Source organism: Manis javanica, chromosome 12, assembly GCF_040802235.1.
Source record: "Manis javanica isolate MJ-LG chromosome 12, MJ_LKY, whole genome shotgun sequence".
NCBI lineage: Eukaryota > Metazoa > Chordata > Mammalia > Pholidota > Manidae > Manis > Manis javanica.
In genome coordinates, this window is record NC_133167.1 from 10,550,039 (window position 1) to 10,575,910 (window position 25,872).

At 41.1% G+C, this 25,872-nt stretch overlaps 1 protein-coding gene across 1 annotated transcript in view; it reads left to right on the forward strand.

Annotated features, from left to right (window-relative positions):
* COL4A4 (collagen type IV alpha 4 chain) overlaps nt 1-25,872 on the forward strand; it is a 112,641-nt gene that overhangs the window by 47,176 nt on the left and 39,593 nt on the right. Inside the window, exons 14-28 of the mRNA XM_073217775.1 lie at nt 578-631; nt 901-960; nt 1,816-1,860; nt 2,173-2,226; nt 2,990-3,059; nt 3,610-3,714; nt 7,213-7,377; nt 9,929-10,022; nt 10,984-11,143; nt 16,854-16,926; nt 17,934-18,040; nt 20,149-20,332; nt 22,141-22,262; nt 23,061-23,064; nt 24,054-24,272. Coding sequence (XP_073073876.1) covers nt 578-631; nt 901-960; nt 1,816-1,860; nt 2,173-2,226; nt 2,990-3,059; nt 3,610-3,714; nt 7,213-7,377; nt 9,929-10,022; nt 10,984-11,143; nt 16,854-16,926; nt 17,934-18,040; nt 20,149-20,332; nt 22,141-22,262; nt 23,061-23,064; nt 24,054-24,272 — 1,516 coding nt within the window. The remainder of the gene's footprint in view (nt 1-577; nt 632-900; nt 961-1,815; nt 1,861-2,172; nt 2,227-2,989; nt 3,060-3,609; nt 3,715-7,212; nt 7,378-9,928; nt 10,023-10,983; nt 11,144-16,853; nt 16,927-17,933; nt 18,041-20,148; nt 20,333-22,140; nt 22,263-23,060; nt 23,065-24,053; nt 24,273-25,872) is intronic.

A 25,872-nucleotide genomic window follows, 5' to 3' on the forward strand; every position in this document is an offset into this window, starting at 1 on the left:
GGCTTGGAAAGGTTACTAGTGTTCCCAAATTTACCCAGCTGCTAAGCTGCAGACCTGACTTGAGCTGCTAAATTGTGACCATCCTCCAGAACATAGTGCCCATTAATAGTATCTTTGATAGGCTGAAAAGGCCACTGAAAGTCCACTTGTTCTTTAGATGTTACATATGCACTTGATGTTTTGATAATTAAAAAGGTAACAGGTGCATAGAACTCTTGGCAAATGCTAATTCCTCTCTCAGCCTCCAGTACTGGTGTTCCTGGTTCCACATGCAGAATCTATTGTCAATTTTCAATTGCTGGATTACATGTTACTAATTTGCTCAAAATGAGCCACTCCTCAGTGGCTACATTTCCAGCTTGTACCTGCTGCCCTGGTTCCATGGTGGTCCCCCTGCTGAGCCCCACAACACTGGACCTCTTACACATAACTAACTTGAACAAGTGTGCCTGGATCTAATCTCTAATTTAAAAAAAAATTAATGAGATGGTTTTTGAAAGAGGTCATTTCTGAAAGAGTTGGAATTAAGATGTTAAATAATAAAAATAAGCCAGATTATATTCATTGTGATTTTTAGGGTCTAAAAGGAATGCCTGGTATAATTGGACCTCCAGGACTGCCAGGACCTAAGGTAATTCACTGAGGTACCCTATGTTATTTGTATAATGCACTATTTTGATTAATTTTTTATTCTTGCATGGTTTTTATCATTGCTTAAAATGCTGATCTGCATCACTGGGATTTTTTTTCACTATTTTATCATAATCCCATAGGGCATCTGCTCTAAAGTGGTTGTTTTATTTAAGTTGCTGGCAATAATTTTTATTTCTTATTTGGTTTTTGAATTCCACATGGCTGAAATGTTGTTTGGGCCCCTCTCAATGTTGCCGTCTCTTTAAGGGAGAACCTGGTATTGGGACAAAAGGAGAGAAAGGTGTGCCTGGGTTCCCAGGGCCTCGGGTAAGAATCGTTTCATGTTATCTTAACTGCAGTGAGTTTGGAGGTGTTTCTCTCTTCCCTTTTCATAAAACAAGACCAATATATCTGAGATTTTCTCAAATAGGAACATGCTAGTTTGGACAACAGGAATTGTGTAACAGCTGAATGTCCCAATGGGACATCCCTTCTGTTGACATCACTTAGATAAAACAGGCAAGTGGATGATAGAAGAATTGGTAAAAAAACAATAGGATTGTGGCATTTCCTACCTGGCTCGGAGTCAGTGTGATAGTAGCTTAGAATTGTTAATTTAAGCCTATTTGGTAAAAGAAGACACTGCTTTAGGGGTAGTAGCTGGAAAAAAGCATGGCATCAGGCCTCAGACTCCGCACCCATGACTGATGGGATCCCCGTTTACAGAGTCACTGTGGAGGTCGGGCCCCAAAGGACGCGGGCATTGAGTTTATTGTCTCTGCGGTAGTTTTGGCTTCCAGCACTGGCTTCCGTGGTAATTGTATTGCTGATACTGCATAGAGCATCTATGAATCTCTGGACAAATTGTATTACAATGATTTCAAGAGTATTTAGCCTAGTGCAAGCATTAAGTTAACTAAATTAAAATGAAAGAGCAACAACAAAAATACATTCTTTAAACACTGGTGAGGGTACACATTTTAAAAAATAAAACTAAAAATCAGTTAAAAGAGCAAATGTTAAGAAATGAAGTCTATTTTCTATTTATTTCCTTTTGTTGTTACCTTTGTGGATGAGATTAAAAGTCCATGGAGCAATTTCAAAAGGTGAAAAATGGTGCTTTGAACTGGTTCATGCATTTTGACCTAATTCTGCTTGTGTTGATTTTTGTGAATGTATTAGGGTGACCCTGGTTCCTATGGATCTCCAGGTTTTCCAGGATTAAAGGTAAATGTACACCATTATAGAGAAGATAAATGCATTTTCATTAGTCGATGCATTTCACTATCACTCAAAAGTTGTAACAGGGCATGCAAGCATGCACACAGTAGTTGGAGAGGGAGCCACATTCATTTTTATGAATTGCATGATTTAGCTGTAGGCACAAGAACTAAAGCACACCCGTCTGATGCAACCTAAAAGCACTTTTAGATTTTGCATAGAATCTCAGTGAGCGTGTCATGTTCAAATTAAATGAGAATGAGATCATTTGTTACCCACTCACATTTTTTTAAAAAGCATGTTTGTGGTTATTTGTAGGGAGAATCAGGACTGTTTGGAGATCCTGGACCATTTGGATTTCTCGGCCCAAAGGTGAAAATGTGAGGCTAGCTGATAAAATTCCACATCCCTTATGTTATCTCATTTATATAAAAAAACACTTCAATCATTCACAAATGTAATGCTTGAAAGAGAGAGTTCATTTTGCATATATTAACACATGTTGTAATGATTACATTTTACATTTGAGAAATATCTTTTTGGAGGTGAATGATAATGAAAGTTTTAAAACTTCCGTGGGGATTACCTAGAATCAAGATTAAAATCAGAGGGAGCCATGGGAAGCTCTTTGCTATCACCCCTATTACATTCTTCCCTTCCTTTATAGCCTCTGTGACCTCACATTCAGCATGTGCTCAGGACAAGCCATGGGGACATTAAGGGGACACAATTAAGGAGGACATATGTCGCTAAAATAAAATGCAGACTCAGATCTTATAGATGAAGATTTGTTTCATAACCAAGGTAGATATCAGTATATCAGTGCTCATAGCATATCTAGGAAATGTCATGCCATCAGAGGTACCTAATTTGTAGGCATGGGATAATTTTTTGGAATTTAATAAGTTTTTTCCCTTTGTGAGAACTTTGCCAGTTGGTTGTTTACCCTGGCTTGTAGGTGGGAGGCTGGACACCTTCATATTCCCAGAAGTCCCAGAACCATTCATTTCTCTGGTCAGCCTGTAATCCTTACTTCTAATATGAATGCACTCTTGGTCCTTCCAATATTTATTTAGCACCAGGCAACATGAGGAAATATTATTTCTATGAAAAGTGAACGAATGAATGATTTCAGGGCGACCCTGGAGACCGCGGGTACCCAGGACCACCGGGTGTTTTGGCAACTCCGTCTCTCCCACTCAGAGGTTTGTGTGCTGGGCAGTTGGTTCACTAGGACGTGGGATTGGAGCAGCCCTGGCAGAAGTCTGGCCCAGCATTCCATAGTTTGCACACTGGGCACGCTAAATACATGCACTCACCGTGAATATGTAATTATACAAATGCAAGTAGGAATGTGCAGCTTGGATCATCTCTACCAGTATAGGACATTAAATTTTATTTTAGTATGTAAACTATGTGCTGGGATTTTTATTGTGTCACCTTTCAGAAAGTAGTTACTTTTAATTGCCAAAAAAGGTTTCAAACCATTTGATTAAGACCTACCAAGATGCTACCTCCAAGAAAAGAGGGGCCGAAGTCAGTGACAGAGCGCACCACTCGATATTCATGTATCTGCAGAGAGGGAGCAGCGGAAGGGGTTCAGGCCTGAGACATTGCACTTAAAAAGGGTGGGGGGGGGAGACTGCAGAAGTTTCCTGGTTGTGATCCACCGAGCATCACAAAAAGTGATTGTGTGTGCATTTGTAGATGTGGATATATGTTTATTACATTGACGTGGGTCATTATTTTTGGCAGGCCCTCCGGGGGATCCAGGGCTCCCTGGCCGCTATGGAGAAATGGGGGTGGTTGGACCCCCTGGCCCCCCTGGCCCCCCAGGGGCACCAGGGGAAACCTGTGCAGGTATGAATCCAGTGGCTTTTCCATACCAGGTTTTCTCTGTCCTCATCCACACCAGCATTTCTCAACTCTAGCTGATATTGAAGCCACCTCAGCATTTCAGATATACTGATGGGTGTCCCTACCCCAGACCCGAAGGTTGGACTCTGTGGGGGATGGATCCAGGCATCTGCTATTATAGGAGTGCCCCCGTATTTCTAATGTCCAGCTGGGGTTAAGAACCACTGAACCCAAGCCAATTACTTGCTCGCTTGGAAGTAATACAAGTTCCTGGGATGCAGTTCAAAAATATTCAGTTGGCGTCTCAGGGCTGGGAGAGGAATATGTGTGTTCGTCAGGTGCCCCTCAAGATTATCACATGTGAATAAGACTGGAAACTGGTGCTGGACGTGGAGTGTTTTGTCAGGTCTTCGCACCCTCTTGGCAGGCTCTCCTTATTGACATCTGCTTGTTAAATGTAGTTCACCCACCTAGACCCCAACTTAAATCTCCTGCATGAAATGTGGAAATACAGATTACAAACCAAAAAAGAAAACTTTGATTTAGCTTTAGTCACAAAGAACAACAACAGCAATAAAACAACCATCCTCTCTCCACTAAAAAAATTAGCTCCCTCGCACCAAAGAAAAATCCCTGCTGCTCATGGCAGTGTTAGATGAAAGGCCCTTGAAAAGTCCTGTTGACATGAGGCCTTGGAGGTCCTTCAAGTGCCATGCTGGGCACCATTCCTAGTAAGATAAGGGAAAGAAGTTTAGAGGATTTTTGCATGCTGTGAACCCAGGAGAACTGATTAAACATGTGAAGAGTAAAGACTTGAATAAATGTAATTTTATCCAGTCTGTGTCTCTTGTTATATTTCCTGAGAAGGAGGAAGAAGTCCTGAGATAGTCAACTCTTAACTACAACATTCTTGTGTCATCTTCTGTGAATCTAGCTTCCGCTTTGTAGGATCTGATGATCACAAAGGTAGTTAAACTTTGTTTAGTTCATTTACTATTTAGATATTGTAGCCTTGGCTTAACTGACCCAGGACTATGTAAATCATAAATAGAGTACTCTATCAGCCAGGAAACACGACTCTAGCCTTAGATTTCTCCTTTCGGGCTTGTTTATAAGGAAATATTGGCTCCAAAAGTTTGAAATCAAGCCCAATGGGAGTAATATACATCTCTAGCAGACTCAAACCCATATATAAAAGAAAGGATGTTAATTCCACAAGAATTTTTAAAAGAACTAACCCAGTGGCTTTCAAATCTTGACGACAACCCATAGTGAGAAATTCATTTTATATTGGATTGCATTAGCTTACATTATATACATATATATGTATCCTCATTATATATATATATATATATGATTCAAATACAAATTTCACAAAATAATACCTTTTGGTATATGATGTACTCTGTTTTCTATACCATCATTTTCTTTTGAAAAAAAAAATTTAATGCTGGCCACACCCTAATTGATTCCATGGGTGCAGATGGGTGCTCAAGGCTGCTGCAGGCCATGCCCTGTAACCCATTCTCCCTGTTGGAAGGTAGCCGAGCATTCTGCTTGGTGCCAGGACAGGAGAGCAGGTAACATCCAGGTCTATCCAGTGACTGTCGAGTTACCGAGTCAGGACTTAGGAGTGACATGGAGATAAGGTGGCAGACAGGTCCACAGGAGTGCATTTCATTTTGTTTTGGGTATGCCAGTGTATATAGTCTTTACTAAACATTTTTATCTTATAATCATCTATGGTATTTGCCATGAGATAAGCAGGGTTTTGGAGTCAGATACCCAGCCTTGCCACTTAATGAAATAGTTATGTGTTGGCACTGTGGAATAAAAGCATTCCAGGTTCCATACTTAACAAGCTGTGTGAGCTTAGGCATTTATCAAACCTCTCAGCATCTCACTGTTCTTATCTGCAGAATGGAGTTCTTGTTAGGGTTTAAAGAAGTGATACATATATGGTTCTTAGAACACAGCCTGGCATATAGTAAAGGCTCACTGTGTTAGATATTGTTATGGGTACTCATGTTTGGCTTAAATGTTCTATGCCTTATTTATAAGGCAAAACTTCACAGGGAAGTATGAGGAGTAAAGGTAATGTTTGAAAAAAAGCCCAGCAAATATGCCTACAATAATGAAAGACATGAATTTAACTAGCATGCTGCATACTGATTACTGAGCAAGGCTTCAGTTGTCTATTGCTGAACAAATTACCCAAAGCCTAGTGGCTTAAAATAGCAACAATCGGTGTATTGTCCCTCATTCTTTCTGTGGCTCAAGAATTAGGAAGAGCAGAGCTGAGCTATTCTAGATAAGGGATTTTATTATAATCACGGCCTTCTAGTGGCTGGAACTGGAATATGAGGACTGGCTGGACCTCCCTCTCCTGTATCTCTCATACAGTCTCTCAGCCTCTCTGTGGGGCTCTGTGCTTAATTTTGGCTTCCTTACAGCATGGTGACTCAGGACCCCAGACCCAAGACAGAAGCCGAGTCACCTTTAACAGTCTAGCCTTGGAAACCATATGCTGTCACTCCTGCTGTACTTCATTTGTCCAAACAGTCAGGAAAGCGCTCCACATTCAGGGGGCTGGGGACATTCCACCTCTTGCTGGGGGAGAGTCAAGGTTCTATAAGAGCACAGAGGGATAAGAGCCACCTCATGCCGTCTCTGAAAGCTATACTGTTCCACAGAGAGATTCTGGAACTAGCCATGCTTACTAGGGAAAAGAAGCTCTGAGAAATGGTCACTCTCCTGCAAAGTCTTCCAGCTGTCTTTAAGCCAACACCACCGGCAAAGGGGATTAGGATGTCAGGGGGAAGCAGGGTTTAGCTGATTCTGCATTACTCGCTTTGACCTGCTCTCAACACACAGAACATCTCACTATTCACAGTGCATGTGCTATTACCAGACAGTGCACTAAGCCCCTTACATGGCTTATTTTATTTGATCCTTATAACAAGTCTGTGAGGTAGGCATGGAGGATGAAAGAAGTTAAATGACCTACTGAAGTACCTGTGTCTGGAGAGGGAGAAGCCAGGTCCATACCCAGCACCTCTATCCTTCCCCACCGCTCTAGGTTGCTATGAAAGGTGTGGTATTTTACGTCCAACATACACGAATGCATGAGTCCATATTTTTATTCACTAAACATGCTGATATGTTTATTCAGATTATTTTTTTTACCAAGTTATCAAAGTGGAAATATTGAAAAATAATAATTTTAATTAAATAAAATATTTCTTTCCCAATAACCCCAAGAATGGGGAAAAGATCAGGAAATCTGATTTTCCAAAACTGGTAGTTTCCACGTGTGTGCATATTTCAAAGAAGGTGAGGTATTTTGATGGCTGAGATATTCAGTTATTTTTTTAACTACACTTTTTTTTCCCCCTTCAGAAAATTCCCCTGCTTAGGGAAGAAAGTACTGAATTTGATTGCTTCTACAGAAAGTATGCTCTGAGAGATATATGTGGTTTTCTCTCTTGATTTCTCTTGGAGGCATGATGGGATCCCCTGGGCCAAGAGGGTTTCCTGGTCACCCAGGACCCCCAGGGGCAGCCGGTATTCCTGGGAGAGCTGATTCTGCTCCGGGAAAACCTGGGAATCCGGGACCACCAGGGTTGCCTGGAGCTCCAGGGCTGCAGGGCCCCCCGGGATCAGATGGTAAAGTGCTTGCTCCTCATTCACTTTCATTACTATTTATGTTTTATTTGATATTTTCAGTGTCATTCAGAAAATGTGACTTTATATTTTTAAAATTATCTAGTATTTTGTGAGCCAAGTTAGTAGTAGTAATAATATAAAAAAGTAAAGTGATGTTGGACTACCATGTCAATCAAGCATATGAAAATATTTGGTAGAGAATTCAAGGGTGAATGATAGACTTTTGTACATTAGTACCACTTAAATTTTTTAAATGTAGTTTTAATTTGTATCAGAGTTTTATATAGACCTGGATTAAGAGTCAAACAGTTCTGTGAAGCTTGTTGTGAAGGACTACTAACCCAGGCAACCCCTTCTGCTAGTCCTTCCTCCCCAGGGGCATTTATTGCCACACAAGTCATTGGATTTTTTTGTTTTTTGCCTCTCAGTATTGCCATTCAATGTACTTGCGTTGCTATTTCTTGCTTTTCCAGTTTGAGCATTATCCTTTGATTTAACCTACTCTGTAGGAGATGAATTATCTTTGACTCCCCTTCACCACATATGTGCACATTTTCTCCCACAACCTATCGGTACCATTACTATCTTAGAGTTACTTCAAAGAGTATTCAGTGATTGCACTGAATGGTTATATAACTGTTACCCACCAGCTCAGTCATGTAATAATACATATTATTAATTTTATAGCACATTTTGTTAATAATTGTCTCGTTTCCTTTGTGTTTGCTTGATTTTCAATATATCTATTGCTAATTCAACCTCAAATCATCTAGATGTGTATAAATCTTCATTCTAACTTAGTAAATATTCTATCAGTATTATCTCTTTGAATAAATCTCTGCTGGAGCTTTATGATTTGTTTAAAATAAGTCAGGTTGTCATTTTAAGCTGCTGCTGAGACACCGTCTTGAGATCTTCCTTCACCATTAACCTGGGAATCCTCTTTTTCTGTCTCTGGGTCCTTTTGACTGCTACAACTATATATTTCTTTCAATAGTTTACTCCCTCATTATACTTCCCAATTAAAGGTGTAAATTTGGGGGATCTTACTTGTCTTCATATACCTTTAGTTTACTGTGGAATTTGGTTGATAGTTTGGTGAGTGTAGAATTCTATGTTGGAAACATTTTCTCTCGGGTTTTTGAAAGCATTTTCCATTTCTTTCTTATAATGCTATTGGGACATTTAATAACATTTAGATCTTTGATCCTTCATGTAAAATCTGTTTTCTTCTCTGAAAGCTTATAGGAATTTTTCTGTTTGGGATAACTTTAAATTTTATAATGATTTGCCTTTAGGTAGGTAGTTTTGCATTTATTTGTAGGCACTCAGCAGTTTTGATCCAACACAAATCCTTCACTTATGGAAAAAAGAGTCTTGAAGTATTTCTTTGAAGGCATTCATTCTTCATTTTTTCCCCCATTTTCTCTTTCTAGATGCGTGTATATTTGTCTGTTAGAGGATCAGTGCTATGTGACTCTTTTTCTGATCTTTACTACGTTTTTTATTTTTCTGTATTACTTTCTGGTCGACTTCCTCAGCTCATTCCTCCAACTCTGCTCCTGGATTATTAAATTTCTGCTTTCATAACCTATTTTTTTTTAATTTCCAAGGATTTTGTTGTGGCTGTTGTTCTGGTTTGATGTTCTCTTTTGCAGCAACTTTTTCATGTTTCAGGCATGAAATGCCTTCCTTCATCTGCTTCCTAAATTACATGGGCTCTTTTAAAGTTTTCTTATTACTGCGCTGTTTCTCCTAAGTTTGAGGGGTTGCTGCAAAATTTGAGAAGGGGATCTTATCATTTAACTGTTTCTTCGGCCCGTAATCCTGTTTGGGGTCTCACTGTCATTCCACTTCCAAAGCACCAATTCCTGAAACTGGGGAGAGATTTCTCATGTAAACTGTGTTCTTTCTCCACGTTCCCTCACTGCCTACTTAGAATTCAGCTTTTTAGGGTCTGCCAAGTCCTTTTACATTTTTTTGTTTTTGTTGCTAGTGTTTTCTTTCCCCTTTTCTTTGTTCTGTGGAGCTTATACCTTTTTACAATACTCTTCAACTGTTATTTTACTGGGATTTGGGCAAGAACAAAGAACTTTTTGTTTGCATTCTTTCTATATCTTAAAGCAGGTGTCTGAATTTTTGCTTTCATAAGTCATGCTTTATGCTTTCTTAATTTGGTCACTGTTGATACTTGAAGGGGAGAAAAGGATGTTTGCCATACATATACTCTTAGTTTTTTGTTTATTTGTTTTGTTTGGGTATATTTGTTTATCTTGCTGTCTATTACTTGCATTGCAGCCCACAAAATTAGGGCTGAGACAGGAAAAGCCTTATCAATGATTATGGTGGCAGAATAAGCTGTGGCAATTGTATGGTCTATTTTTGTTTATATCCTTATGTCAGAGAAAAAGAATCATAGGAGAGGAATGGAAGACAGAATGGGTTGAGGGGAAGATGTGAGGATGTGAATATAGAGCAATTCTACTTGTTCTATAGAAGACATGCACCAAAGCCATGTGATTCTCTCTTCCCACCCTCTTCCCCAATGTAGTTATCTATTGCAGAATTGGGCACCCTGGACCACAAGGAATAAAAGGCATAGCGGGTCCTCCAGGAAGCAGAGGCTCAAAAGGAAAAAAAGGCAAGTATACATCAAAGGTACAAGTTCTAGAGGACAATAACATATGCGAGATTGGGAGGCATGTATGAAATACACAGCGTGGCATCTCACATAGATTCATTACTTGCCTTAGTTACCACTATGAATACTTGTCTTCACTACGTGCTTATGATGTGATTATAACCTACCAAAAATAACTTGTGTCTTAGAGTATAAAGGAAACACTCACCTGCTCCACAATTTGTCTCAAAGCGGTGACTTTTTTCATAAGGTCCTCCTGATCCCTTGAAAGAAACAGAGACAGGACAGTTATCAATCTTTATTTCAGGGTCTCATTTTAACCAGACTCACCAAATGCCTATCCTCTGTGTTCTTAGACCCTAAATTGTTTGGTGCCTTTTTGACCAACTGAGTCAGTTGGGTATGAGAACAGAGACACAGCAGAGGAGTTTAACTATTGTAAAGACATTTTTAGACTGAAAGTGCTGACGATTGGGACATTTATTGAAGTGAATTGTCAATTGTAATATGCAATGCAATCAAGAATCCCTTTTCATGTTATTTGGTTTCTTTAACTGTTCAGAGTTTGTGCTCCAAAAAAATTTTTTGTTGTTATTTCTTCAGTAGAATGCAAATAAAAGACTTTTAAACTTTTAAAAATAAGAAGCTTTTTTGTTTCTAAAGTTTCTTCAGTAGAATTAGGTATCAGCTTTTCCCCTAGAATTTGTGATGGTGAGTTTATTAAGACACAAAACACCCTATTGGTCTAGAAGTGACATATCCACCCCACAAAGACCATCCCCAGGTATCCTCACACAGTGTTCCATGCCCCCATGTCACACATTACCAATTGTCACACAATAAGAATTGTACCCATCAGACCCTTTTTGTTCTGATTTTCACTATTGGTTTTGTATAGTGGAGCCTTTATTGGGATTTTATTTGGGAAATATAACAAAGCTGCCTGTTATCCTCTATCTAGGAAGTGTGGGGCCCTGTGACTGCAAGCCCTGTCCCACGGGCCCACCAGGACCTCCAGGACTTCCTGGGAGGCAGGGTAGTAAGGGCTCCCTGGGGCTCCCTGGGTGGCTTGGAGAAAAAGGTCACCCAGGCCCTCCTGGTGCTGCAGGGTCTCCAGGACCACCGGTGAGTAACTCTTACCAATATTAATCTTTCTAGTTAAAAGAGACAGAGATCGAATTCTGTTGTACCTCTTTCTTTTTTTTTTTTGAGAGGGCATCTCTCATATTTATTGATCAACTGGTTGTTAAGAGCAATAAAATTCTGTATAAGGGACTCAATGCTCAATGCACAATCATTAATCCACCCTCAGCCTAATTCTCGTCAGTCTCCAATCTTCTGAAGCATAACGAACAAGTTCTTACATGGTGAACAAATTCTTACATAGTGAATAAGTTCTTACATGGTGAACAGTACAAGGGCAGTCATCACAGAAACTTTCAGTTTTGATCACGCATTATGAACTATAAACAATCAGGTCAAATATGAATATTCATTTGATTTTTATACTTGACTTATATGTGAATCCCACATTTCTCCCTTATTATTATTATTATTATTTTTAATAAAATGCTGAAGTGGTAGGTATATGCAAGATAAAGGTAGAAAACATAGTTTAGTGTTGTAAGAGAGCAATTGTAGATGATCAGGTGTGTGCCTGTAGACTATGTGTTAATCTAAGCTAGACAAGGGCATTAAAACATCCATGGATGCAGAAGATTTCTCTCAAAACAGAGGGGGGTGAGGTTCTAAGCCTCACCACTGTTGATCCCCAATTTCTCACCTGATGGCCCCCCTGCGACTGTGCCTGTCTTAGGTTGTTCCTCCCTTGAGGAATCTTACCCGTCTCTGGCTAACCAGTCATATTCCGGGGCCATACAGGGAGATGTAAAGTTGGTAAGTGAGAGAGAAGCCATATTGTTTGAAAAGGTTAGCTTTTTACTTCTTTGCAGATTTATGGCCTGTGACTTCTATGCCCAGGATTTGTCTTGAGGTATTTTTACCTCTTTACCACTTGGAGGAATTATGATACTCGGTAAATTTGATATGAGGCACGAATTCTATTTAAGGGTTGTAATTAGGAAGGAAGAAAAAAAGCTATAGAGGTAGCAGACGGAAGAAAACATGGGAGGATTGATTATTTCTTTGACATATCTTCTTGTAGAGTAACTTAAGCATGTATAGGTTTTAAACTACTAACTAAATTGCACACACACATTAACATAATAGGAATACAGTTACATAACCAAAGCAGATCTATAATTACCAGCCATCTCCAGTGAAACCAAGAAAACCAGTTAGGCACCCTAGGCATTTGTGAAAATTTGTCTATGATATGATGGATATGTACCTCTTTCTTAAGGTATGGTGTGATGTGTTTTATATTTTGAAACTATAAGTATATTAATCAACAAACCTCATCTGTATTTATTCATCCATCATTCATTCTTTCAAGTAGTATTTATTGAACACCTACTATATTCAAGGTGCATTTCCAGGTGCTGGGGTTGCAACAGGGAGCAGAACATAGTCTTTGCTCTCCCGGGGCCTCTCCTCTGTTGGGAGGACGCACTCCGTATAACAGATAGATGAGTAAATAGACAGGGTGGCAGATGGTGATAAAGGCCATCACCATCTAGCGCGGCTTGAGCTGGGAGGGTGAGGGGCAAAGCAGGAGACGAAATCAAAGAGACGACTGGAAGTTAGGGGGGTTGCAGAGCATGAGGCTTTGTGTGTAGGTTGGATTTGAGCTTTTCTTTGGGGGACATGCAACAGCCAGTGGAAATTTTAAGAAGCAAGAGACATAATCTGATGTAGTTTCAAATGGATCACTCGATAGTTTTGTTAAGAACACACCACAGGGCACAAGGGAGGAACTCGGAGATTAGCTGGGTGATTGCTGTAGAAGTCCTGGTGAAATCTGATGGTGTTGGCGCTGGGTGTAGTGGGAAGTAAGTGGCAAGATTCTGGATGTATTTTGAAGATGGCACGAACAGATTGGCTGTCAGACTGGACATGGGATACGAGAGGAGGAGAAGCAAAGGAGGCGGCCAAGACAGAGAAGACAGTGGGGGGAGTGGTGCTTGGGGTGGGAAGGAAGACGTATTACTGGGGCCGTTTTAAGTTTGAAGAGCCTGTTAGACTAGCAAGTCAAGATGTGCAGTTGGCAGTGAATTCAAGGAAAGGGTTTGGATGAGAAGTCCAGGCTGAAGATACTAATATTGGCTTTGTCAGAATTTACATGGTATTTCCTGCCAGAGAGGAGATGAGGTCTATTTTGCAATGGCTCTCATCTGCTGGCCATTACAAGTGACTCGGGCTGGGGCACAGTCTTTCCGCCAGTCATTCCCTTGAGTAGAATCGCTGCCCCCCTGGGGCACTCCTCTGGAGGCTGGAGGCAGCCTCTTATAATTCATTATTATTATTATTGTCCCCTTCTTATTAAAGAGCTTAATCTTAGGGTGTCCTGGAGCCTAAACATCAGCCCCAACATACTCTTGCATTTTTCCCAGGAAGCCCTATGAAAATAAGGTTCCAGTCTAAGAGCCTTAAGTGAGGGTGATGACTAAGCCGTCCTTATACACCCTTGTCACAATTGCAGAACGTATTGGAACATCCACTCAATGGGAAGCTAGGTCCTCAATGCACGTATGTTGATTGAACATAGCTGCAATTATTAAGTAGTTTGCATTTTATAGTCTGCTTTTGTAATTGAACTTATTATAGTCATTTTTTTTGTATTGCTATTTAATCCTCTTAATGAAGATTTTACTCTCAAATATTTTTATGCCTCCCTATTGAGTCGCTTCTCAGGGCTAACATTTTGGACTCTGGGTTGCTAGTCCATCCAGGGTTACCCTGGCCAAGGTTTATGTGATCCAGTTGCTCTAGGGTTTACTCCTCTACGCTGGTCATATTTCTGATGTGCTTTTTCTGGGCATGATTCTGTCCATGTGACTTCTCTGCATTAAATTCATCACATTATGGTCACAGTTAAGGACGAGGTTCATACCATGGGGCACTATGAAAGGAAAGGAGTGGGACAGGAATTGACAGAAGGACTGAGCACAAAGGAACTATAGACAACCGCTATGGAGGCCCTCACCCTCCGGCCCTGCCCTCTCTCAGGAGCTGGTCCCTGCCCTCAGTAGCCACAGATTGGTAGGAAAGTAGAAAACAATGAAGTAGCTCTTTGCAGTTTTTTCTGTGGCTGGACCAAAACTTTGCATTTATCTTCTTAGCCTGAGAGTGCCCCCTGGGATGGGGGTTCCCGACCAGGATCCTGCAGTGCAGGGCACCGGGGCTTAGGAGCATGTGGACCCAGCTTCAAATCCCAACTTTGACATTGTTGAGCTCTCCAGTCTGCCTGAGCTTCGGGGCCTCATTTATAAAATGGGTATAAAAACACCTAGCTTACAGATCTGTTGGTTGAATTCAATTCAGCAATATATTTTGAGAGCTAAGGTACAGACCAGGGAATAAGATAGCCAGGGTCACTCGCCAGATGCAGAGGAAACCAAAGGTCACAAATGGACATGGGCTAAATCTGCTCTGCTGGTGGGCTTGGTTTTGTCCTCACAATGTTTGTTTTAATATTATTTCTATGAGATTGATGCCTGCCCTTGAGAAATTACAAGCTCATTAACGCAGAGGCAGTGGGTTCCCGCTGCTGCTGGGAGCTGAGAGGTGGCTGTGCCTGCAGGAGGAGGTCTGGGCGCTCTGGTCCCCGCTGTGTCCATCTGTGTGCTTCCTTCAGTAGCGCACAGCCCCTGTGGGCCTCTGTGGTTGAAGTCCCTGATCTAGACTGCATATAACATGACCAGTTCATGCCTGGCAGAAAATTTCTTGTTGCTCCTGAGAGTTTGTTGTTATATGAACACATGTGTTTAGTGATCTCAGGTCTTAGGAAAGTGAAACAGAGCTCTCCATCCCAGGCCACTGGGACCCCTTGCCTCAGGAATCTCCTACGTGTGTTTCACAAAGCGTCTGAGCACCATGAAGCCCATGGTCTTGTTAACTGCTGTGTTCTTGGTACCTGGAACAATGCCTGGCCCTTTGTAGCATTCAGTAAACGTCTCTGTAGTGAAAGCCAGACAGTGCAGGTTATTATATTTTTTCTCACTAGCTCAACCCAGTCTACGATCTCACTATCGTACTTACAGTTTTACTTCTGCAGAGCAGCAGAGCAATTCATAGTACAGTCCAAGTTCCAGCGTGCTGATAAATCGCTCAGACTTCCAGCGTCGCAAGGTCTTATTTATTAAGCATACCGCCACTGTTCTCTTTCTGGAGAGAAAGTGGTCCTCTGCTATGTGAGTAGTTTTATGTCTTGATAGTTAATCCATCAGATGGACATTTTCATTATCCATCTCCCGGACTGGATACTGTTTGCCCTGCACTTGGCCCTGTCTCACTGTCACTCATGACTCAGCATATACAGTAAGAATGAGAAATGAAACAGCACTCAACCCAAATGAGCACTTTGTGATTTCTAAATTCCTTTCCTAATTTAATTACTCCTACTAAGAAATTTGTTCCACTCACCTTTCTGATGTCTCATACACATCACTGCACATAGGACGCTGTACTAGTGATGCTCAAAGGGGTATGAACGGATGTGCGGCACAGTTTTGTCCTCTACATTGAACGACACCCAAACATTCTGTCCATTTGTGTTTTTATGCCTGTTACGTACAGCTTGGGCTTGTTCTCCACAATTGCTGCTTGATACTCTCTTTTTTGCTAATCTCTACAGGCACCTACTCCCCTTCATAGCTACATATAAGCTAATAGTGGCCAATTAAAAAGATCATTAAGCTTGCTTGAACACATCATTAGCCTCTTTGGAAATAAGACAAGGTGACGTCTGTGTAAGCAAAGCAAATGGTCTGCTCAGTCATTTTTACCTCCTTCCAAATTCTTGTCTGTGTTTCTTAATTATTGAGGTCACTAATAAGGAACCTTAAAAAGTATAGGGTTTCTATAACTGTATTTACTATACTTCTGGGTCATTCTCATACACACTTACAAAATCGTGACCCAAATACTCACATTTCAGAGCAATGTTGAAAAAAGATGATGCGCTCATTGGCCAAAATTAGTCATTTGCTTGCTGTCATTTGTATTGACTGCCTCCTGGACTCCTCCCTGCCCTTCTCTTTCCCTTCAAAACCCAGTATCACAGTGGGTTTCAACACACACTCATCCCTAACATCCACCTTTACCTCTAGTGGCATCACTCTAGTACAGCGTCCTATGTGCAGTGATGTATCTGAGACATCAAAAAGGTGAGTGGGGCACATTTCTTCATAGAAGTAGTTACATTAGGAAAGGAACTTTAGAAATCATAAAGTGCTAATGTGCGTTGAGTGCTGTTTCATTTCTTATGGGTGGAAAGCCGCTTTCCACCCAATTTTACATCACATCTCCCAAGATAGTTTGCATGTTTTTAATCATAAACTTGTATTTTGAGGTAGATATTTATTTTACAACTCACAAGAAGTTGCATGATCATACAGAGAGTTCCATGCACCCCACTCCCAGCTTCCTCCAGGGATAGCTCACGTGACCACAGCACACTGCCCAAACCAAGAAACTGATGTCAATATACATTTCTGCTGACTCAGATACAGACTTTATTCAGATTCCACCAGTTTTGACATGCAGTAAAGGGCCTCAGTGTTGCAAGACAGGACCCACCTTGGAAGGCAGGAAGTAGAAGGAGACCAAGGATCTGGAACAGGGGATTTAGGGGGAAAGAAGGGAGCTAGATGTACACACGTAACCCTTAACTCATCATGATTAAACTGATTTGTGCCTCTTATTTTTCACCCAGGGAAAACCTGGTGCCTCAGGACCACCTGGCAGCAAAGGAGAAAAGGGTGACATGGTTGTATCGAGAGTTAAAGGTGAGCCTTTAACCTAGCTCCCCGCCCCCCATTTTATGAATGACGTATGAGCCCTCCTCTTGAACCAATTTTCCCTGTGACCGCAGAACAATTCTATCACAGGATGTAGGATTGTTGAGATTGCTTTAAAAAGTACTCCCTGCCCTTTATAGCGTTGAGAGAATGCTGAGCATTAAATCCTCTGTCTCTTATTTGAAAACATAAATGCTCCTTGAGTCACATAGTCACATTCTCATCGTTGTGAACTTGGTTTTAAAACAAGAGCTCCTTTGACTTGCCTGGTGTGTATTGACTGCATTAAAGTATCCTGTATCAATCAAAACTATTTTGGTCAAAAGTTACAGAAACACACCTTGGGTTTTTCTGTAACCCAGTTAGAGAAAAAAAAAAGAGCAATTTATTGGTTCACCTAAATAAAATCTAAAGGTCAGATGCAGGGTTTGCATGGGGACAGCTGGATCTACGGCCTCAGATTCCATCAGGAGGCTTCCCCAGCCCCTTGTATCTTTCATCGCGCCATCTGCAATTTCTCCACAAGACTATCTTTCTCTGGGTTGTGGGTCTACGCCCCCAGGCAGCTTGCAAACAGATAGGAAAAAGACCTCTACCTTCTCAGCTCCAGTTAGACAAAAAAATTCTGGGAGGATTGGACTGGCCTGGGGCAAGTGGCCAACCACTGACAGCTCCCCCCGGTCACTGTGGCCAGAGGGTGGAGTACCAGGTTCGACACCACACAAGCAGGACAAGATGCTGTTGTTCTTCGAGCCTCCACACACCCTGCTTGTCAGAATGGGAAAAGGGACCTTTCCCAAACAGGAGATCCAGTGTGTGTGGCAATGTCATTCTCCCCCTCTGTCTTTTGCATGTGTGACTTTAGGCAACTGAGACACACAGGACTCTGCCAGCCACACAGAGTCAAGGGCATTGCTTTTATCTTGGTTCTATGTTTCCTTCTACTCCACTCACTGCTGGACAGGGCTGGAATACCTTTTAACCTTTTTTCCCAGGGCACAAAGGAGAAAGAGGTCCTGATGGCCCCCCAGGATTTCCAGGGCAAGGGGGACAACATGGTCGAGATGGACATGCTGGAGAAAAAGGGGATCCAGGACCCCCAGTATGTATAATTCTTCTCCTGCTGTAGAATTTCACTTTCTTCTGGGGTCACAAAGCATCTGTTTACCCCTACTCAGTTTAAAATAGCTGTAACTCAGTAAGGTGCCAACATGCTACAAGCCAGAGTCCCTTTTGAGTCACTTCCACAAAAAAATGATTGTTAAAAAGTTATGCCATAATTGCAGATGGTCTAAACCATCAATGGCAGTTCAGTCAAAGCAAGACTTTCTGTCCCCCATCTTTGTGTCATTCTAGTGGTGTTTAATGCCTTCTGGGGCCCTTGTAGCTACAAAGCCCCCCTGATTTCAGGTCTGTTCGGTTGACTCTCTAGGGTGGAGGATAGAGCACAGGTCCAGATAATTACCTCCAGTTCTGTGCCCTGGTGGAGAAGCGCATGAGGAGAAGTGACAAGCAAGGAGAGTGAAATCCACTGAATTTATATATTGACTGATGGAGAATCCCTCCACTGACAAATGATATTTCTGCATTTTTCAAACTTGTTTTGGGTGGACACCTTGTGTAGAAAATAGAGAAAAAGAGTATGAGACATGACCTGGCACAGAGGAACTGAAAATGCCTGGGTAAATGAGGTATTTTGATGCTCACAGTGCCACAGGAACTGAGCTGGGTGTTTTACACAGAATAGGAGTCTTCTTAAGAGCAATTATCTTTCCAGTTTTAATGTAAGAACATGGAGGTTTAGGGTATGTTACCCAAGGTCCCTTCTCTATCAAGTAGTCCAACAGGTATGTAAAGCCCAGTCTGCCTTATTCCAAAGCAGGAGCTCCTTCCACCAGGCTGTGCGCCTGCCATTGCAAGTGTTGTGATTGGAAAGCCAAGTTCTGATTTTGTAGGGACTCCTTCGGACAGAATATGCAGGAATTGGAGGTAGAAGCTTAGAAATCAGGTTAGATGGTGTTTTTATAGCTTTCTAGTCTTTGGGCTGATATCAAGTATTGTGAATGATGTCTGCTTTTGACTTGGAAATCCCTTTAGATATAATTCATTCTTTCAGTTAAGAAACTGTTTAGAAACCAGTGTCACCGAGCAGTAATTGTCATCATGTACTGATCTAATTGTGAAAAACCAAAGCGTGTCTACAGATCAAACTGGGAGAGGAAGTATCTATAATACCCATGGGGTGGAGGTCATGCTAGGTTCAGTCAGACTCCCAAGACTCTCATGGACCACCTCTGGGGTCGGGCTACTCAGGACGGAAGACACAATCTTAACTTGCCAGCAGAGTGGCATCAGGCATCGCTCATATGCCAGAGTCCTTGCATCTGTTCATGCATTTGGTGTGCAAAGAGATGAGGCCCCCATGTGGCAGATGTGCAAGCAGGCCCTGACTGCAGAGCCTCATTCCCTTGCTGGAGCTGTTATCTCCAGAGCATGGCTTGGGGGAACCTCACAAGGAACTTGCCAATTACAGGAACCACCAATGAAGCCCCAACAAGGGCTCACACTCATCTAAATAGTTTACCAGAACAGATGCAAATTTTGCAGCCAGGGATTGATTTCACTGTAAGCACTACTGCCTCATAATGTAGTTAACATCCAATTTTTGTGAAGTTTCCAGAACAAACTAGACAGTTAAGTTCAAATTCCCTTGCAGGAAGTAAAAGAATTTGTCAGCTCTTTGCCCACAAATGTGGAGGGTGATGGAGTATCTTATCATAAAAATGCAGGAGAACAATTTCAAATACCTAGGAACACATTCAATTTGTATGCCTATTACCTCCCTTAATTTGCTTATTTCTCTATTATGTTGACTTGACATTAGAGAGTGGTTCTCCATAAAATTTCTTACTCTGTATTAAAGACAACACACATATAACTTTCTGAATTTGGGGCATAATACATACATCCCAACAGCAATATATGTATGTAAATAAATATGTATGTAAAATATTAAGAAGAATCTAAGTTAATCATTTTAAATTATGTTTGCAATTGAGAAACAGTCTCTTGGAATTATTATGTTTGCCATTGAAGTGTCTCTTGGAATTACGAGCTTTTTGCATGCGTTTCTATAGCTTATGACAACGACTGCTTTGAGTTTCTGAACTTTCATGGATTATAATTGACCTGTCATACAAATATTTCCAGGGGGATCATGAAGATGCAGCCCCAGGCGATAAAGGGTCTCCTGGGCCTCCAGGTCCTCCTGGCAGAGCAGGACATAGGGGGCATCCAGGTTTGGGATTCCCTGGTCCCCCAGGACAGAGAGGGCAACCAGGAGCTCCAGGCCGTCCGGGTGAGAGGGGCCCTATGGGCTTGAAGGGCCCAAAAGGTATTTGAACATTTTGTGTGGCAAAATGTCAAGTGAAATCATGGAAGTTAAAGTGAGCATCTCTTCTTAGCAAAGTCACTATCGCGAGGGCAGAACCACTAAATAAAATTCCATCGAGCCACTGTTGCAACCTAGAATGTTGTCAAACAAATAAAAGCATTACAGCACAATCAATATTTAAAACAAATCTTTAAAATGATAAGATGTCTGGCATACCAAAACTGCCTTTCACTCATTTCTGAGAAACAACGTATGCAATTTGAGTATATTAATTTACATATATGTTCAAAATACATATTGTTTTACAATGTTTTGAGATAATGCAGTGTATCTTTTAAAAAAACACTTGTATTTCATTTGAAAAATGCACCATTGTCCATGAAAACCCATTTGTAAGTATTCTAGGAAGAAAAAAAAGACTTCAAATATATTTGACAGTTGTATGAATTTTGAACAATAAAGTGACTTGCAGTACTATAGTTGAAAACTTTTTAAAAGGTTGGGAAGAAGATACATTTAAGATAGTTTCTTCTGTAATATTTACATGCACCTTGGCCTACATTGTTAACTATGAAATTTTAAAATAAAATTATATCTTTGGTTCTTGCTTTGAAGACAAAGAAAGGGAAATACTTTGGTATTCAATAAGTCCTATGATCATGGCCTGGGACCCATCAAAATCTAACATTATTTTTATCCATCTGATTCGTTTTTGCCTTGAGAGCATGTGATATACAGGCATACCTCAGAGATATTGTGGGTTCAGGTCCAGACCACTGCAAAAGAGCGAATAGCACAATAAATCAAGTCAAAGTAATTTTTTGGTTTCCCAGTGTATAGAATTATGCTATTATGACATCTATTAATTGTGCAAAATGTCCAAAAAAGTAATGTACATTCCTTAGTTTAAAAAGTTTATTGCCAAAAAATGTTAACTGTTATCTGAACTTCCAGTGAATCATAATCACTGATCACAGATCAACATAGCAAACACAGCAGCAAGGAAAAAGTTTGAAATATCACAAGAATTACCAAAAATGTGACACAGACACATGAAGTGAGCAAATGCTGTTGGAAAAATGGTGCCAGCAGACTTGCTTGTCACAGGGTTGCCACAAAGCTTCAATTTATCCGAAATGCAGTATCTGCGAAGTTCAATAACGTGAAGCACACTAAAATGCAGCATGCCTGTGTTATTTCTATTTTAAGAGAGAAATATTCCATTTTAAAGAAGGGAACTTCAGAGGCATAAGGTTTGGTGTCTTATTTTCTTCAACAATAAAAATGGGGGATGACAATAACCGCACTGTTGAATCATGCAACAAACAGGAGACAATATATTTGAAGCACCTGATCTGTGTCAGGTTCTCAATAAACAGTAGCTATTATTAATATCTCACCAAGTCTTTTTATTTGCACAAACCCCCACACCCAAAGTAGCAAGCATATCTTCTGAACTCAATGTTGAATGTTGCTGCTATTTCCTGATTTATTAAAGCTTCTGAATCCATCCTATGGGTCTATAAATACATTGTATTCTCTAGGTTATTAAAATTGATAAGTCTTAGAATCAATGTTTTTCTTATTTCCCCTTATGTTTGTAACTCTGGCAGTTGAAGTTCAGATTTCAGGATAAGTCTTCTAGAAATTCAAAATAAAAATAATTCAAGTGCTCCAATGATACTTGGGAGTCTTCCTTTGAATTTCACATGGACTATATGAAAAAAATACCTTGATTGAGTTGTCATTGAGATTCACATTATATTGGGCTGTGAAGTATATGAATGACACTTTCTTTGTCATTCCAGGTGATACAATTCCTTGTAATATTACCCATCCTGGGAGACCAGGCCCTCCAGGTTTTGATGGACCGCCAGGTATGTTCAATGAGAAGTTACTGTCTTACACATTTCTGGGAGTAAAAGAACTGGCAAGATAGATGAACCACCAGCAAATCCTCGGACGACTAGTTAAGATACCTCTGAAATGATTACAAAGTTTTGAGGGACTGGGGGAAAACAAAATCTGTAGGGATTCACATCGGAGTTCTAGTCTACTGGTTCAGGTGCACACCAGACGGATTTCTCATATCTCTGTGAAGCAAAACTTACCTTGATTGGATCACAAATCAGTAAAAATGTCTGCCCTTTGAGAATTTTAAAACTATATCTTTCTTTTTTTCCTGTGCCTCCAGAGTGAAAAATGCTCATCTGCTTACTGACTCTGTTTTACTCTATTCTGTGTCCCAAGAGATCTGAATTTCTGGCCAGAAACAGTCATATCCTCAATCCCTGCTGTATTTTTATGCAGCCACTTCCTTTGAATCAATCACTTGCTTAGAGCTGAATTAAACCCCAAATCTACATAAGGGATGTCACCTATTTTTTATTTATATAGAGTTCCAGCAAATGCCAGGCTATATAATCATAATACACATACATTTTCTGTGTTCAGCAAAGCGCTGTGTTTTATGTGGATTTTAATTACCAAACTATGAAACAAAGACTTTAAAAGTGGAAAAAAATAGTACTAGCATGGCTATTAAAGGTGACTTTTCTTGTCTTATGTAAAAAAGAAACATTTTAAGTTTAAATGATGAATGACCTCTATATCTACACTGATCTATTGCCCTCTATAACCAATAGTTTTCATCACACAAAATATGTAACAATCTCAAAATCCCAGTGGGCTAAGACAATAAGTAATGTTCTCTCTTATGGGTCTGCAGGCTGGTTGGGGTTCAGCTGATCTAGGATGGTCTCTACTGGCTAGGTGCCTGGCTCCAGATCACATGCAGGTCTGCAACACGCATCTCATTGCAGGGCCAGGGTGTGGTCCTCTCAGGTGATTGCAAAAATGCAAGGGAGTCCACCCAGCTTCTCAGGCACAGTTTACACCCCTCATTGCTTCATGGTTGTTAACATCCCATTGGCCAAAGCAAGTCACATGACCACTCCCCAGTCCCAGGGTGGGATGTCCATGCCACCCACGGCATCACAGTGTAGAGTGAAGCATTCCTGGCCGGCTGATTGAATGTCCATTTTCACACTTACTGGGAGCTTGTCATGGATGGATACAGAAAGTTTCTGACTCCTTTCAACAGCTTTAGCCTTCAGAGAAGCAAACACTCAGACTTTAAGTTGGCTGTTGTACCTCCTTCGAAGTTATTTTAGCTGAAATAACTCAAAGTGGGGATCACAGAATGTTTAAAATAAAAATACCAATTCCTTTTCTAGGTGCTTTTGGCCTAGCCTTCATTCAAGAGCAAACGCAGTAAGATGCAGGGAAATAGATTTTGGCCTTTTCTCTGGTGCTTTCTCACCATGCCACCATCTCTTCCCTCCTACAAGGACAAGCTACGCTTGAATGTTGTTTCTGAGACAGAATGGGAAGGTACCACAGGCTTCATCTGAGTGGCGGTGGATGTCCCCAAAAGCTCTCGGGAAGGATCCTTGACAGTACGGCTTCTGAGAAAGCACCTTAACAAAATCGCTGTCTATGAAACGCTTAATCGGAGCACATGACTCATAAAAGGACTATGTAAACCAGTCTAGGCAACATGTTTACTTCCATAAAGTGGAAATGCTCTACAACAGACTTAACATAGATTTCTTTTTAAGATGCAGGAAATAGATTTTGGCCTTTTATCAGAGTAGTGATCTTATAGGTGTATAGGGTCTATATCTGTACATTTAACAATTTAAATAATTTTTTTCAATAGGTTTTCGTGGTGCCACGGGAGACCCAGGTTTTGGTGGTGAAAAGGGGTCCTCCCCTGCTGGGCCCCCAGGCTCTCCTGGGTCACCGGGAGTGAATGGTCCAAAAGGGCTCCCAGGAGATCCTGCTTACGGCCACCCAGGACCCCCAGGAATGAGGGGTCTCTCCGGAGTGCCGGGGTTGAAAGGACTCAGAGGTGACCCAGGACGTCCGGGGGCTGCAGGTATGAGGGCTGTGCTGTCTTGCGGTCTGTAGAACCGGCTTGGCTCAGGAACAAGCCGCTTTAGAGTGTTTAGCCTATCTTGCCTTAGAAATCTAGAAGGTGAAATTTTACTCAAGCATCTTCCCTCATATTCGGGTACATAGTCTGCATCTCTAGTGTTACCTTTGCATTTTATTAGCTTTCAAATCCAGGGCAGCCTCACCGTGGGTTCAGTCAGCTCAATGTGATTCAGCAGCCAGTGCAAGTCGGCCTGCTTTGGACTCAGGACGGTTTGTTAGTGCTGTGAAACACCCCAGGATCCGAGACTGTAACCTGCCCACTGACAGTGCCAGGGGGAAGGAGGACAGGATAGGCTCTGGGGAAGAGCTGGCCACCGCCGAGCCCTGGCAGGCAGGCCGTATCATCTGGGAAGGTGACACAGAGGGGGGACGCTCATTCCGGCAGGGCAGCAAAATGCAAAACGGGAAGATGGCCCGGCACAGGCTCACCTGGTTTTCTGCAATCACTAGATTCTTTAGGACCCCCAGCGGAGTTTTTCAGATTTTAACATACTTAAAAATAATCCCGGGTGGCGGTTCATTAAAATCACCATCTTCTGGGCCCCATCTCAGGAATTCTGATTCATTGCATCAGAATTGGGGGTGGCGGGGAGCAGTCTAGTCTGAACCTTAGCCCCTTGGGTGATGGTGACTGACTGTGGACCGCAGACCAGGCTTTTACAAACACTGCTCTGGGTCTTTTCTAACAGCGGGTGGGCCAGCACTCAGAGTTCCACAGTGCAGGGTGGGCGAGGAAGCCCCGCTCTGTGTCTTCAGGGAGACTGCTTGGTAGTGTATAAGTCAAAATATTCATAAAGAAAAACCCAATTGATTGGAAAATAATAAGATAATATATCACGTGAGTGAATGAAAATAATTTTGACCTAGTAATCCCACTGTCTCACTTGTTGTTAAAATGTATCTAAAGGAAAAGTTAGTTCAATAGAAGATGTAGGTTAGTATGAAAATAACTCTTGTAGTGTTATCCACAAAAGAGAAACAAATGGAAACAAAGAGAGTTAAGTAACACATGCACACACACTCTCTCTCTCTTTCTCTAAGGACTAGTATTCAACTATTAGAAATTAAAATTATATTTGTAAAGATTATAACAAAATGGAAAACACTTGCAGATTAATATGCAATGTGCAAAACCCAACAATTGAATGTGCACTGTGATTACTACTTTAAAACTATAAATAGACAAACCTCCTGTATGAATTAGGTTAGGGTGTGGAATCATGTGGGATTTATCATACTTTCTGAAGATGACACTGCCTTTCCAATCAATAGAAAGTTGAGAGTCCAAGCGATGAATTGTCTTACAAAATACAAATTTATACAGTGCAAGCTGGACATTGTAAGTATTGTGGCAATTTGGTGTAAAGCCTGCCACAGTGCAAGAGGCTAATTAAAATCAAGAAGCACCACGTGGTTTTTTAAATTTGCATAAGCAACTTCTTTGTTGTCTACATGAGCTTATCAGGTAAGACTCCCAGCAATGTCTGGTTTTCCCACTTATTTGGAGCTCACTACCATCTATGATAAGAAAATCCTTTCAG